At 47.1% G+C, this 12,717-nt stretch overlaps 2 protein-coding genes across 2 annotated transcripts in view; one reads left to right on the top strand and one right to left on the bottom strand.

Moving 5' to 3' along the window:
* Positions 1-8,338, top strand: part of rapgef1b (Rap guanine nucleotide exchange factor (GEF) 1b) — a 53,755-nt gene extending 45,417 nt beyond the window's left edge. The window contains 8 exon segments of the mRNA XM_084442636.1: positions 460-645; positions 925-1,009; positions 2,829-2,923; positions 4,236-4,314; positions 4,611-4,712; positions 6,022-6,119; positions 6,247-6,375; positions 7,045-8,338. Coding sequence (XP_084298762.1) covers positions 460-645; positions 925-1,009; positions 2,829-2,923; positions 4,236-4,314; positions 4,611-4,712; positions 6,022-6,119; positions 6,247-6,375; positions 7,045-7,195 — 925 coding nt within the window. The 3' untranslated portion in view covers positions 7,196-8,338.
* Positions 8,339-8,606: 268 nt separating this feature from the next.
* On the bottom strand, positions 8,607-12,117 carry uck1 (uridine-cytidine kinase 1). Its single transcript, XM_084441659.1, has 7 exons — positions 11,998-12,117; positions 11,370-11,529; positions 10,454-10,550; positions 10,158-10,300; positions 9,956-10,050; positions 9,770-9,818; positions 8,607-9,604 (listed from the first exon to the last, which is right to left on the bottom strand). The coding sequence occupies exons 1-7, from the start codon at positions 12,085-12,087 to the stop codon at positions 9,411-9,413; spliced, it is 828 nt and encodes a 275-aa protein (XP_084297785.1). The 5' UTR covers positions 12,088-12,117; the 3' UTR covers positions 8,607-9,410.
* Between the last annotated feature and the right edge of the window lie 600 nt (positions 12,118-12,717).

The following is a 12,717-nucleotide window of genomic DNA, read 5'->3' as shown; positions in this document are numbered from 1 at the left end:
CCTCTCCTTCTCTCCTCCTCCTCTCCCTCTCTCCTCCTCCTGTCCCCTCTCTCCTCCTCCTGTCCCCTCTCTCCTCCTCCTCTCCTTCTCTCCTCCTCCTGTCCCCTCTCTCCTCCTCCTCTCCTTCTCTCCTCCTCCTCTCCCTCTCTCCTCCTCCTGTCCCCTCTCTCCTCCTCCTCTCCTCCTCCTGTCCCCTCTCTCCTCCTCCTCTCCTTCTCTCCTCCTCCTCTCCCTCTCTCCTCCTCCTGTCCCCTCTCTCCTCCTCCTGTCCCCTCTCTCCTCCTCCTCTCCTTCTCTCCTCCTCCTGTCCCCTCTCTCCTCCTCCTGTCCCCTCTCTCCTCTTCCTCTCCTTCTCTCCTCCTCCTGTCCCCTCTCTCCTCCTCCTCTCCTCCTCCTGTCCCCTCTCTCCTCTTCCTCTCCTTCTCTCCTCCTCCTCTCTCCTCCTCCGTCCTCGTCCAGTCTGGTGGAGCTGACGGAGGACATCCTGAAGCAGCTCATGGACCTGGTCTTCAGGCTGGTCTGCAACGGCGAGCTCAGCCTGGCGCGCGTTCTCCGCAAGAACATCCTGGACAAGGTGGAGCAGAAGAAGCTGATGAGATACACTAACTCCCTCAAACCCCTCGCCGCCAGGGGCGTCTCCGCCAGGTAGGGGTCGCGGCGGGGGTCAGGGGTCAGAGGTCGCGGGTGGGGCCGAGGGGCGGGCCTTGTAGGCACCAGGAGGATTAGCGGTGTTCTGCGGGGATCTAATGGGATCCAAAATAAACATGAACATGCTAAGCTACTGAGATGCACTCCTACTGCTTTATACCCTCAAACATTAGTGTGTGTGTGTGTGTGTGTGTGTGTGTGTGTGTGTGTGTGTGTGTGTGTGTGTGTGTGTCTGTGTGTGTGTGTGTGTGTGTGTGTGTGTGTGTGTTCCCCCAGGCCTGGAACCTTGCACGACTTCCGCAGTCATGAGATCGCTGACCAGCTGACTCTCCTGGACGCTGAGCTCTTCTACAAGATTGAGGTAGGAGAGAAGAAGAACCTGCCCCTGTTCGGGTCTTAGTATTCTGACTCAACGGATGTAGGTTTTGGCAATAAACCTTGTCATTCGTTGTCACACTGCCCAATCTGTGGTGACGTAAATTCATCTGATTCGGGCCGAGAGATTCTCTCGGCACCAATCAGATTCGATCCAGACTATTTTGCAAGAGCACCGTCGCTGCGTCCGGGGCTGGCTCCGCCCAAGACGACTGTGATTGGTTTAGTTTTAAGAAATACTGCGTTTTCCCCCCCTATTACAGAATGGTAATATGTCCAGCCAGACCTGTCTCCGGCGCTGGCACAGCGTAAACGAAGTGTGGAGATAGGTCTGGCTACGCGAGACTAGGGTCTTAGTGACTGATAAAACTTTTTTTTTTTTTTTAAAGTGAAGGGGTCTGGAAATATTTTTTGATTTCCAAGGGGCCTTATCACCGGTCAGACCAAAATGCCTCTGGACGCAATTAGACCTACAACCAATCAGAGCCCTAGGATTTTTTTCAGGATGGGTGGTGGCCTCCCGAAACTACTAGTGTCCGCCCCACTACCGTGGGGCGGAGCGTGTCACGGATACATGGTGTCAACAGTGTCGTCATAGAAGTGCCCACACAGTAAGGCGTTTATCGGTGCATTTCTCTACACTGAGCTGAAATGAAACGAGTGTACATAACTTAGGTAAATAAATATTAACAATATTTATTTTCCTAAAAATACAAATATTACTACAAAAAAATACATTTCCTGCAGAAAATGTATGAATGTGTGAACAGCTAAAAGGAAATCGCAAAAGCAGTGCTGAAAATGCATATCTTAAATGTGAAAAATGTAATGTATTACAATGTATGCCCTTTTCATCATCTCTGTCAGAAAATGTCTGCTAGCCACGATGCTAATGTTTGCTATGTTAAACTCCATTGACTTATGCTAAAAATGATAGCGAGTGAAGTGATACCTAAAAGTCCGCTAATTTTGGCTTTTTGGACGGCCCGCCCCTCCAAGGCAATGGTAGGGGAAACACTGGTGGGTTAGTCATCACATCATATCAAGTGGGTACAGCCGTTGTATCAAACCTGCCCCATATTATACGGAGCTGTGCAGTGGTGTGCGGGTACATATATATCTTATTCTATTCTAGACTGCACAGTTACTGTACATATGGATGCACTTAGTCCCTGAAATCCCTTTTTATGCCCCCCCCTAATCTAGTGTCTTTTTTTGTTACTCTTTATCCAGTGTTTCTCTTCTTTCCAACCTTTCTGTAATTTTCAATGCTAAAACGATCAATAAAGTCTTATCTTATCTTATTAGATACTGTGGACGGTTGTGATTGGCCTGACCAATATCGGGTTGAGTGGGACTCAGTTTGACTAATGGTTGGATGACCAGACTGAGATAGGGAGTGAAATAGAATGAGCTCATGTGATCAGGATGGCAACGCCAGGCTAGGGCGTTTCCCCTTTTATCTATCTGCTAAATGGGAAATGGACTGCACTTATATAGTGTTTTTATCCAGAGAGCTTTACAATGGCCTCTCATTCACCGAGCGATTTTGCGGTTCAGTGTCTTGCCCATGGACACTTCAACGTGTGGACAGGAGGAGCCGGGATTCGAACCGCCGACCCTACGATCATCGGCCATGGCCACCCCCTACCTAGGCATGACATTGAGCCATGTATTTCTCTTCTTTTTCTTCCCTCCCTCCCTCCATTCCTCCCTCTCCCTCTCTCTCTCTCCCTCCCTCTCTCTCTCTCCCTCTCCTTCTCTCTCTCTCTCTCTCTCTCTCTTCCATCATCACTTCCTCCCAGATCCCTGAGGTCCTACTGTGGGCCAAGGAGCAGAATGAGGAGAAGAGTCCCAACCTAACCCAGTTCACCGAGCACTTTAACAACATGAGCTACTGGTGAGCGCTGAGCCCCGCCCTCATACACCCAGCTGCACTCTGCTCATGACTCTCTCAGACATACTCGATTTATTTTCACTTATTCACCTCAGCTGCCATATTGGTCAGTCTGACGTATTTAAGGGTGCGGATGCGGAAGTGCCCGTTGCCTTCAATGTTAAAAGTTCGCTGTAAAAACACCATTTCAAGAACCGAAATAGTCAAAATAACAGGCTGAATACACTATCGGGGTTACAAACTCATCATTACCAGACTCCGATTGTTTTTCACTGCCGTTGTTTTCGCGTTTGGAAATACATGGGAGTGAATGCAGCTGACGGCTAACTATGGCTCATTCACCTCCATGTATTTCCAAATGCAAGTCTGGTAATGATGAGTTTGTAACCCCGATAGTGTATTCAGCCTGTTATTTTGACTTTCGGTTCTTGAAATGGTGTTTTTACAGCGAACTTTTAACATTGAAGTCAACGGGCACTTCCGCATCCGCACCCCAGACTGACCAATATGGCTGCCAGGTGAATAAGGCGAATACTTGATCTGAATACACTGTAGGGCTGTCAACTGAGCTCAGAAATGATAGTGGATGTAAATATTTTCCGAAAATCGAATATATTCGATTATTGGTAGGCCTTTAATTTATAATTTTGCATAATGACACACGGGTCAGTACCACTTGAGCACAGAAGGTGAAGTGAACTAATATTTTGTGTCCATCTCTCACACATTCAAGTATCCAAGTAATACCCAGTCAACATGGGTGACATTTAACGCAGATAGGGTCCTTTTATCAGGCCAACTGAAAACAAGACTAGAATAGCCGATAGCGCTGGTCCACTTGATCGGGCTCAGTGCTTGTTTACAATGCTGCCTGCCTCGCTGAGGAGAAGACGCACTCGGATCTTACAGAAGGTATTTCCCCACCACCTAGATGGATCAATACTGTATACGGACGTTTGAAGGTTTTTTGGCCCTGTTGAAAATAATAAATACTAGCGTGGAATGTGTTTTGGCATGGTTAGAAGAAAGGGCGGGACTCGGGAGGCTGTGTGATTGCTGCCGTTCTTTCAAGATCGAGTCGAAGTCCGGATATTTATTTGACAGCCCTAATATTGTAGTACACAGAGATATGTGTTGTTGTTAGTGCTCTGCGCCAGGACCATATCTCACAGTTCTTCTACTTACTACACCCTCCACCACCATCCATCTGCACTGAATGAGATCACACACACTTTTCTCTCTCTCTCTCTCTCACACACACACACACACACACACACACACACCTTCCAGTAACATGTGTCCTCCTGTCCTCTAGGGTGCGCTCTCTGATCATCCAGCAGGAGAAAGCCCAGGACAGAGAGAAGCTACTCCTCAAGTTCATCAAGATCATGAAGGTTGGTCGGCTCATTTCAGCACGGCTGGCCGTTATCTTCACTAATAACGACGTTGATAAATGTAACATTCTGGAAGTGGACAAGGGAAGTATAAAGCAGGAAGTGTCAGGTGCGCTACACGTGGCCCTTAAGACCACAGGGAGCCGCTTCAGTGGAATCCTGGCTCCACTTTGGCTCCCAGCACAGCCGTACTTCCGGGTAGCATATGAAGTTATGACGTCTCTGTACGTGGTTTTGTCATGGATCCGCCCACTCTGTTCTGACCCTGACCCTCTCTTTCCTGCCCCCCTCCACAGCACTTACGGAAGTTGAACAACTTCAACTCGTACCTGGCCATCCTGTCAGCCCTGGACTCCGCCCCTATCCGCAGACTGGAGTGGCAGAAGCAGACCTCTGAGGTGAGCCCGGCAGCAGTGTGGCGTTAGCTTAGCGGTGGTCTACGGGTCTGAGGTTGAGCCCGACAGCCGTGTGGAGTTAGCTTAGCGGTGGTCTACGGGTCGGAGGTTGAACCCGGCAGCCGTGTGGAGTTAGCTTAGCGGTGGTCTATGGGTCTGAGGTTGAACCCGGTAGCAGTGTGGAGTTAGCTTAGCGGTGGTCTATGGGTCTGTGTGACAGCGCTGCGGGGGGGGGGCTGGGCCGGAGAGACACGCCGCCACCGCAGCATCTGAGGGATCGCTATGACCCAGGTGTCAGCTGTCCAGCGGTCTACTGTGACGCCGTGACCTGAACGTCGCTCTGACGGCGAGGGGGCGGTTGCGTGTTCTAGCACAGTGTCCGAGGCGTGTGCCGTGTGTGTGACGTGACGCCGTGGTTCACCGCACCATCTCGACATCGAAGCACTCAGGTGTCAGGGAGTCAAACATTCATGAGATGAGCTTCACTGCATTAGGGCTACTAGTGCAACATACCCTATCATACATGTCTGTCTGTCTGTCTGTCTGTCTTAATAAATGAGTTTTTGAAAAAATAAATATTAATGGTATAAATATTAAAGGGTAATGATCCAGTCAATATTATCCCTCTTGCTCCTGCTAAAATGCCAACCTTTATTGCTAACAATACCATTCAATTCCGGGTTCAGTGTTATCACCCTTGCACGATGGATGCTTCTAGAGTGAATTAATCAAATATGCTGCTACAGTGAATTAATCAAATGGAGAAATATAATGACTCCTACCACCCTCCAGTTATACACTTAGACGAAGAAGACGCTTGCTTGGGGGACAACCAGGGGTGTAGTGGTAAATACAGAGGTGGGTAAACTCTGTCAAGTACAGTTTACACACCTTGATTCCCCTCATCGATTAATACAGTTAATCAGAAAACAAGTGAGTAAACTCTCAGCCTCATTTTAAAAAGGTTTGTAAACTGAGTTTATTTGGGTTCACCCTCCACTACACCCCCATGGACAACAATTCAGCTCTCACTGTCCCAAGAAGAACAACAATGAATGAAATGAAGGACACTGGTTAGATCTTTTAACCATCATTAAGTCGAGACCTTTCTGACAGTCCAAACCGCATCTCTTTGACCTTCCCTCTTCGAGGTATGGCTGTTTCGCCTCTGTAGCGCCCTCTGATGGCTAGGCGGTGAAGTGCACGGTCGGCCCATCGACCCGACCACTGCCCGCCACATTTAGTGTAGATGTACAACCAGTCCTCTCTCTCATTCTCTCTCTCTCTCTCTTTTCCTATATCCCTCTCTCAGGGCTTGGAGGAGTACTGCACGTTGATTGACAGCTCGTCGTCCTTCCGAGCGTACAGAGCTGCTCTGGCTGAAGTGGAGCCTCCATGTATTCCATACCTGTAAGTGTGTGTGTGTGTTTGCGTGACCGTTAATGTTATCAGGTGTGTGTCGTCCTATGTACCTTGCTCTCTCCCTTTTTTTTTTTTATCAAAACCATTTCTCCACTCTTCCCTCCCCCTCTCCCAGAGGTCTGATCCTGCAGGACCTGACGTTCGTCCACCTGGGGAACCCTGACCTCATCGAGGGGAAGGTCAACTTCTCCAAGCGCTGGCAGCAGTTCAACATCCTAGACAGCATGAGACGCTTCCAGCAAGTGTGAGTGGTGACGGCGCTAGGGGTGTTATGCTCATACGACAGGATTTTAAAAACCCTAACCGATTTCGAAATCAGGGTGCATCACGCACATGAGGAGGATCTTAACAGATGTTCTTCTCAGGAGTCTCAAACACGCACACACTACAAGATTTGAAAATAACGGCTCATCACACACTACAGGATATTATCGGACCCGAGGGAGCAACAAACCACTGCCTCGCTTGTAAAGTAGTGACGTAATAATCTAAATATCATGATCTTGATATTATCGGGGTGGCTCCGTTGGGTCTGTAAGCCGATCGGGAGGTTTGAAATTGGATCTGTAAAGCACTCACATTACAAGATCATCTGAGCCGAACATCCCTACCCACCAACCTTCCAGATCAGATTTCTCCTCCAATTGTCGAATCTGTAATCTCTAGTTTTGTTATCTGATGAACCTTTAATCTCTGGTCTTGTTATCCGATGAACCTATAATCTCTAGTCTTGTTATCCAATGAACCCATAATCCCTGGTCTTGTTATCTGATGAACCTTTAATCCCTGGTCTTGAAATCTGATGAACCTATAATCTCTGCTCTAGTTATCTGCCTCCAGGTGTGTCATGCTAACCACGGTTCTTTTCCTGCTAACTCCTGAATCTCCCCGCTCTGTGTTCGGAACCCCGCAGGCATTACGAGCTGAAGCGCAACGACGACATTGTCTCCTTCTTCAACGACTTCAGCGACCACCTGGCGGAGGAGGCCCTGTGGGAGCTGTCCCTGAAGATCAAGCCCAGGAACATCACCCGGCGCAAGACAGAACGCGAGGAGAAGACCTAGACCCTCACAGGCCGCGTCTACAGACCGGGCCGCAAACCCCCGCTGTGCTTCAGACACTAACCCCACTTTACTACAGACACGCGGACGGACGGACGGACGGATGGACAGACATACACTATGGACCTAGCAGGAGGGAAGAATGGGGCAGAGGAGAGCAGACTGAGTAATTGGAGGAAAGACTGTTTACAGGAGCTCCGCTGCTCTGGGAGATTAGGACTGGGATTATAATCTGTCAGCTCTGCCGTGCTTCTGCCCTGGTCTGGAGCTGGCAGGGGAGAGAGACTCTGTATAACTATGGGAGACAGAGAGAGAGAGAGAGACACTGGTGCCAAGGAGGGAAGGGGATGAGAGGACACGCCCCTAACACAGGAGAGGAGAGGGAGAGGCCAAGGAACCGGAGGCTCCTCCCTGTCCCCTCCCTCTCAGAGCGGGGATGACGTGTGTGTGTGCGCGCGCGTGTTTGAGGTGAACCGCTCCTCCGTTACCCCATCCGACGCACCCCTCGCCCTTCACCCTCCAACACTCAGCCCCATGCGTGTGCCCCATGGGGTCAGCCCCCCCTAAACCCACCCCCCCCCCCCTCTCCCGGCTCTGACCACCCCTCGCCTCAGCACGGCCCCCCTTAGCGCTTCAGACCGGTCTGCCAGGAACTGTGACGTCACACTCAGACCGGGCCAGGAGAGGGCGTGGCCGAGGGGGAGGGGCCTCTGAGCCTGTGGGCGGGGACAGACTGTGAGGGGCTGGACTTACTAAAGAGATTTTGTTTGGGGACTTTTTTTCTGTGTAAGAATCATGTATGGTTATGATGTATTATATACAGTGCTCCTTTTGTTCTTGAAAAGGATGTGTATGCTAAAAATGAGAAGAGCCCAGCTTCTCTGAAAGTGCCATAGAAATGTGCACTAAAAAAGCAAAAACACAAGAAGAGAATTACTAAAGATGCTGTGATCTATGTATGTCATTCTCAATCATTGTGTGCCATGTTCGAGTATAGAGAACTTCAGGCAATCAGAATCATGTTCTAGTTAAGCGTGCGTGTGTTTGTGTGTGTCTGAGAGAAAGTGTATCAGTGTGTGTGTGTGTGTGTGTGTAAGTGAAGTGTGAGAGAGTGAAAACGTTAACGGCAGTCCTTAGAGACTTGTGTTTGTCAGTCCATTCTGTGCTGTAGTTCTTCATTCTGATTCGTTTGGAATAATTGTCTCAACCAGTACATCACACTGTGCTCCAACTCCAATAAAACTGCTCTGTTTGTATACACACAGGCCTGAAGTGTCCCTCTCCAATATAGAAAAGGCTATCATGCTATTTTTAATCAGTGTGTGATGAGCGAGATGGAGGTAGCTGGATTTCCATTCATAAGTTATGGTACACGTCAACTCAGAACTCCAGTTGTTGATAGTGAAGGTTTAAATGATTTTATTGTGGTAATAATTGGAAAACGCTTAAAAAAGTCATTTTTTTGGGCATGAATTGACCTTTAAAAGATATTGTATCGAACAAAAAAAGGACGATGCAGCAGTTAACATTCCAAACATTGAAATATACACAAATTTAGCACTGAAGCAAAAACATTAAAAAGTGATAGTGTGTAAAATCAGTATTTTCGGTGTGCTACATACATAACAATCTGAATTCAGCAAGTTCAGTACAAGTGTACTTCAAGCAGCCAAGGACCATCCATCAGAATCTAGTGCATGTGTGAATTCATCTACTGTACATAAATAGTTTTTCTAAGAGGGATAACCAACCGCAAGACAAATCGGTTATAAAACACATCAGTGCAAAGCAAAAGAATCCAAACAAACATTTTAAATAACATTAAAAACAAACAGCTCCTATCACACTTACATTCCACTCTCCACAGCAGAGACAGAGGTGATCCAACCACTGGAGGTAGAGGTCACATGGAAGACATGATACCAGGAAGATGACGTGTCCTCGTGTATCTGTCTGTCTGTACTGTGGTGATCCTCTAGGTAACAGTTCTGTTTTAGACTCATGGTCGTCCAGGCCTCGGTGACCAGGTGCTCTGCAGACGATGGCGGTGAGTTAGGGGGGCGGGGCCAGCAGGGCTCTCAGACCGCCGCCCTGGACTTCACCCACTTCACACCGTCAGCAGCAGCATCGCACATGCAGACATCACACACACACACATCAATAAGACAGGACATTTACTCTAACTTATATACATACACACACACACACACACACACAATCAGTGTGGCCGGCTGCTGGGCTCCAGTAGGATCCTCTTCCCTGGGGGGTTGGAGGTGCCGATGGCCAGGTCCCCCTGCTCGGAGATGGCCCTCTTCAAGCCACGGCTGTGAGCGCTAACGGAGCCACGCTGCCACTTACAGATGTCACCGTTCAGGATGTCCTGAATGTGCTGCACAATCAAGTTAATAGCCACTGAGGAGAGAGAGAGAACGGCTTTTAGATGAAGGGGATGGTTAAGAGAGTATGGCAATCTAGTAATCTTCCACTCCTGAACACTGTTCCCTAATTCATTCCCTTTCATAGATCTGACAGTACTACTGTAGGTAGAAAGTGTCAAGACGCCTAGAAAAAGCTTACCCATGTTGTCAACCCCTCGAGGAATGATGACATCTGCATACTTCTTGGTCTGGGAAAAATCAAACAGAACACACGTTTCAACATTTCCAAACTAACCCGAGACTGTGAAGATCAAGTCTGTTCTCATTAAGAGCCCGGTGAATGAATGTCTACGTGAGCTCAGTTTCTTCTCACAGTCACACTCACAGGAAGACAGAACTCCTCGAACGCCGGCTTGACGAACGTCGTGTACTGACCCAGGATCTGCTCCAAGTCTCTACCTCTCTTCATGTCGCGCAACACTGCAAGCGAAGCACAGCCGGTCAGGACACGGACGCACTGGTTTTTGTGGGTGAGAGCGCGTGTTTGTGTGTGTGTTTGTGTGTGCGTGCGGCGCGCCCATTCATACCCCTGCGTGACAGCCTGACGTCAGAGTCCGTGTCCACAAACAGCTTCATGTGGAACATGTCCCTCACTTCCTGCAGGTAGAACACTAGAATCCCCTCGAGCAGAACCACATCGGCTGGGTACACTGTGATCTTCTCCTGCAGCCTGTGGAACACACACAAGCAAGCAATTAGTGCATTCTGGGCATGCGTGTTGACATGAACTGAGTGTGTGATTAGTGTATTTTTTTGTGGAATGCAGAAAGGTATCATTTTAGATTTCTGTATTCTAATAGTCTGGAATGTGTCTCAGACTCACCTGGAGTGAGTGACAAAGTCGTACGTGGGCACCTCAACAACTCTCCCCTCTACTATGTCCTTCAGGGTCTGGTACATCAGCTCATTGTCAAAAGCGTCTGCAAAAGAGTTTGACCAAGAAAGGATACTTATAACTACACATTGGTGCACTTTATAGGCCTTTCCACTGAGACAGCAGGCCAGAACTACACCCACCAAGATATTTTGTGATTACACTGAATACTACATACTTCATTTCTATTCTCTTAATGGTGCCAGTATGAAGAAACTGAGTTTATGACGTCTGCATACTGGCGTCGTTTCAAAGGGGGAGATAATATCTCCTTTTTTATTTTTATAAATCCATGCTTGGATTGCTGCCCGCTGTATCCACTTACATGTCATATTAACAGTCCTGCCAAAGCCTATACTCCCAGAACTTCATCACTGTCACTATCCCCTCAGAATTTAGGAAGAAGGCCTTCTCCTACTCCGCCCCATCAACCTGGAACACACTACAGCAGGAACTGAAGCTGTCCATCTTGATTCCCCTAGGGGATTCTAAACTACGTTTAGGGTAATTGGAGAGTGTCTGTGGGGGTTTGCTCTTGTGCTTAGTATAATGTCTTTCACTTAGGCCCTTTTGCATTTTATTTGTGTTCTATTTTGTCTGGGTATTGAATGCCCTGTCTGTCTGTAATTTTGCATGCTTCTTTCTGTCCTGACCAGGTCGCTCTAGAGAATGAGACCCTGAGATTACCTGTCTAAATAAAGGTGTTATATTTATATATATATATATATATATATATATATATATAAAGCTATTTATTATTGTATTGTCATTACAATGGTATATTACTACTTCTAATGGTATTAATGTTATTACATGTTATTCAAATGTTATTACATTGAATATGTACTAAAGTACTGTAACCTACCTGGGTGATCAAAGTTGTACTGGCCCTTCAGAGCTTTGGCCCTCTGATCAGGGGTCAGGACCCGGTAGAAGCTGTCCTGGCTGATGATAGCCACCTTCCTCTGGCGGTGGTCCACCTTGTGCTGGCCCAACAGCTCCATAATCTTGGCACATACTGTTGACTGCATATAGACAACGTAAGTGATGGAGAAACGCTCTGCAAACTACCACCTTACAGTGAAAGGTAAATTAGTCTAAAGTTAAACAATGAGTTTATAAATTGTCCATGACTCACGCCTTACCCTGAAGCACACGCAACAGCGTGACTGAACTGTCTACACAGGGAATGTAGCAATTGACATTGGCTCCATGACAGTTTGACAAGGCTATGCAAGCTAGCGAGCTAGGTTTACTACTAGAGTAGCTAGCTAGCTTACTTATATGCAAATAGACTATAAACTAATTCCTTATTTCTGAATTCTTGTTTTGGGCTTTGGACAGGGGCTTGTCTGACTTCGACAGTTCAGCGACTAGCAAGCTTTTACAAGCTACGTTAGCTAGCCAGCTAGCCTTACTATATAGTAACCTAGCTAGCTTGCTAGCTAACGTTAGCTGCCGCATAAAACATTCAGAAGACTAAGTTATAATACCTTTCCACTAGCTGTCCCACCGCTAACCCCGATCAGAAAGGGGCGATGTCTCGGCCGCTCCAACTCGACCAGAGATCCCATATAAGTCATATCAGAAGTGTTCCGGGGACTGCAGTCGCAACTTACTAATATTAGCGACAGGTTTGCCTTCACAAATATGACGTTCAGCTCTCGCGAGAGGATGTACCTTTTAGACATCGCAATACGAGTCCCCATGGAAATCATGAAATAAAATGCAGTTGATACTCAAGGTTATAATAGTTTTGCTTTTTTCATTCGTTTTTATTTTTATATCGTTTTAACTTTTTGTTTTCAATTTCAGTTTAGTTTTGATTAGTTTTAAAGCAGGTTTGCTAGTTTCGTTTCGTTTTTATTTTTTGAAAATGCTTAGTTTTAGTTTCGTTTTTATAAGTTTCAAGATTAGTTTTAGTTTTTTATTCTTCTGTGCTAGCCTTGTGAGACCATCCTGATCTCGTGAGCTCACGTTGGTTCACTCTGTGTGAAACAAACCATCTGGACCACGTCAGGTTACTCCTGCGCAGGGGCATAGCTAAAGAACATGGAGGATAGATTTCATATCCACCCAAAATACTAGGCTTATGTATGAAATGAAAAATACTAAAACTAAGGACATTTTCTCAATAATTGTAGTTTATTTTAGTTAGTTTTGTAAACACACAATACAGTTTTAGTTAGTTATCGTTTTTTAGTAAAGTCTAG

This window comes from Borostomias antarcticus (assembly GCF_949987555.1).
Source record: "Borostomias antarcticus genome assembly, chromosome: 8".
NCBI lineage: Eukaryota > Metazoa > Chordata > Actinopteri > Stomiiformes > Stomiidae > Borostomias > Borostomias antarcticus.
Note: the sequence above shows the minus strand (reverse complement) of the source record. Positions and strands in the feature narration are given on the sequence as shown.

Bases quoted from the DNA above. Each gene is read 5' to 3' on its own strand.
- uck1 (XM_084441659.1), bottom strand. From the start codon at position 12,087: ATGACTTATATGGGATCTCTGGTCGAGTTGGAGCGGCCGAGACATCGC. The intron at 9,819-9,955 runs GTGAGTGTGACT...GATTTTTCCCAG, and splicing joins TCGAGGAGTTCTGTCTTCCT to ACCAAGAAGTATGCAGATGT. The intron at 9,605-9,769 runs GTAAGCTTTTTC...CTCTCTCCTCAG, and splicing joins TCGAGGGGTTGACAACATGG to TGGCTATTAACTTGATTGTG.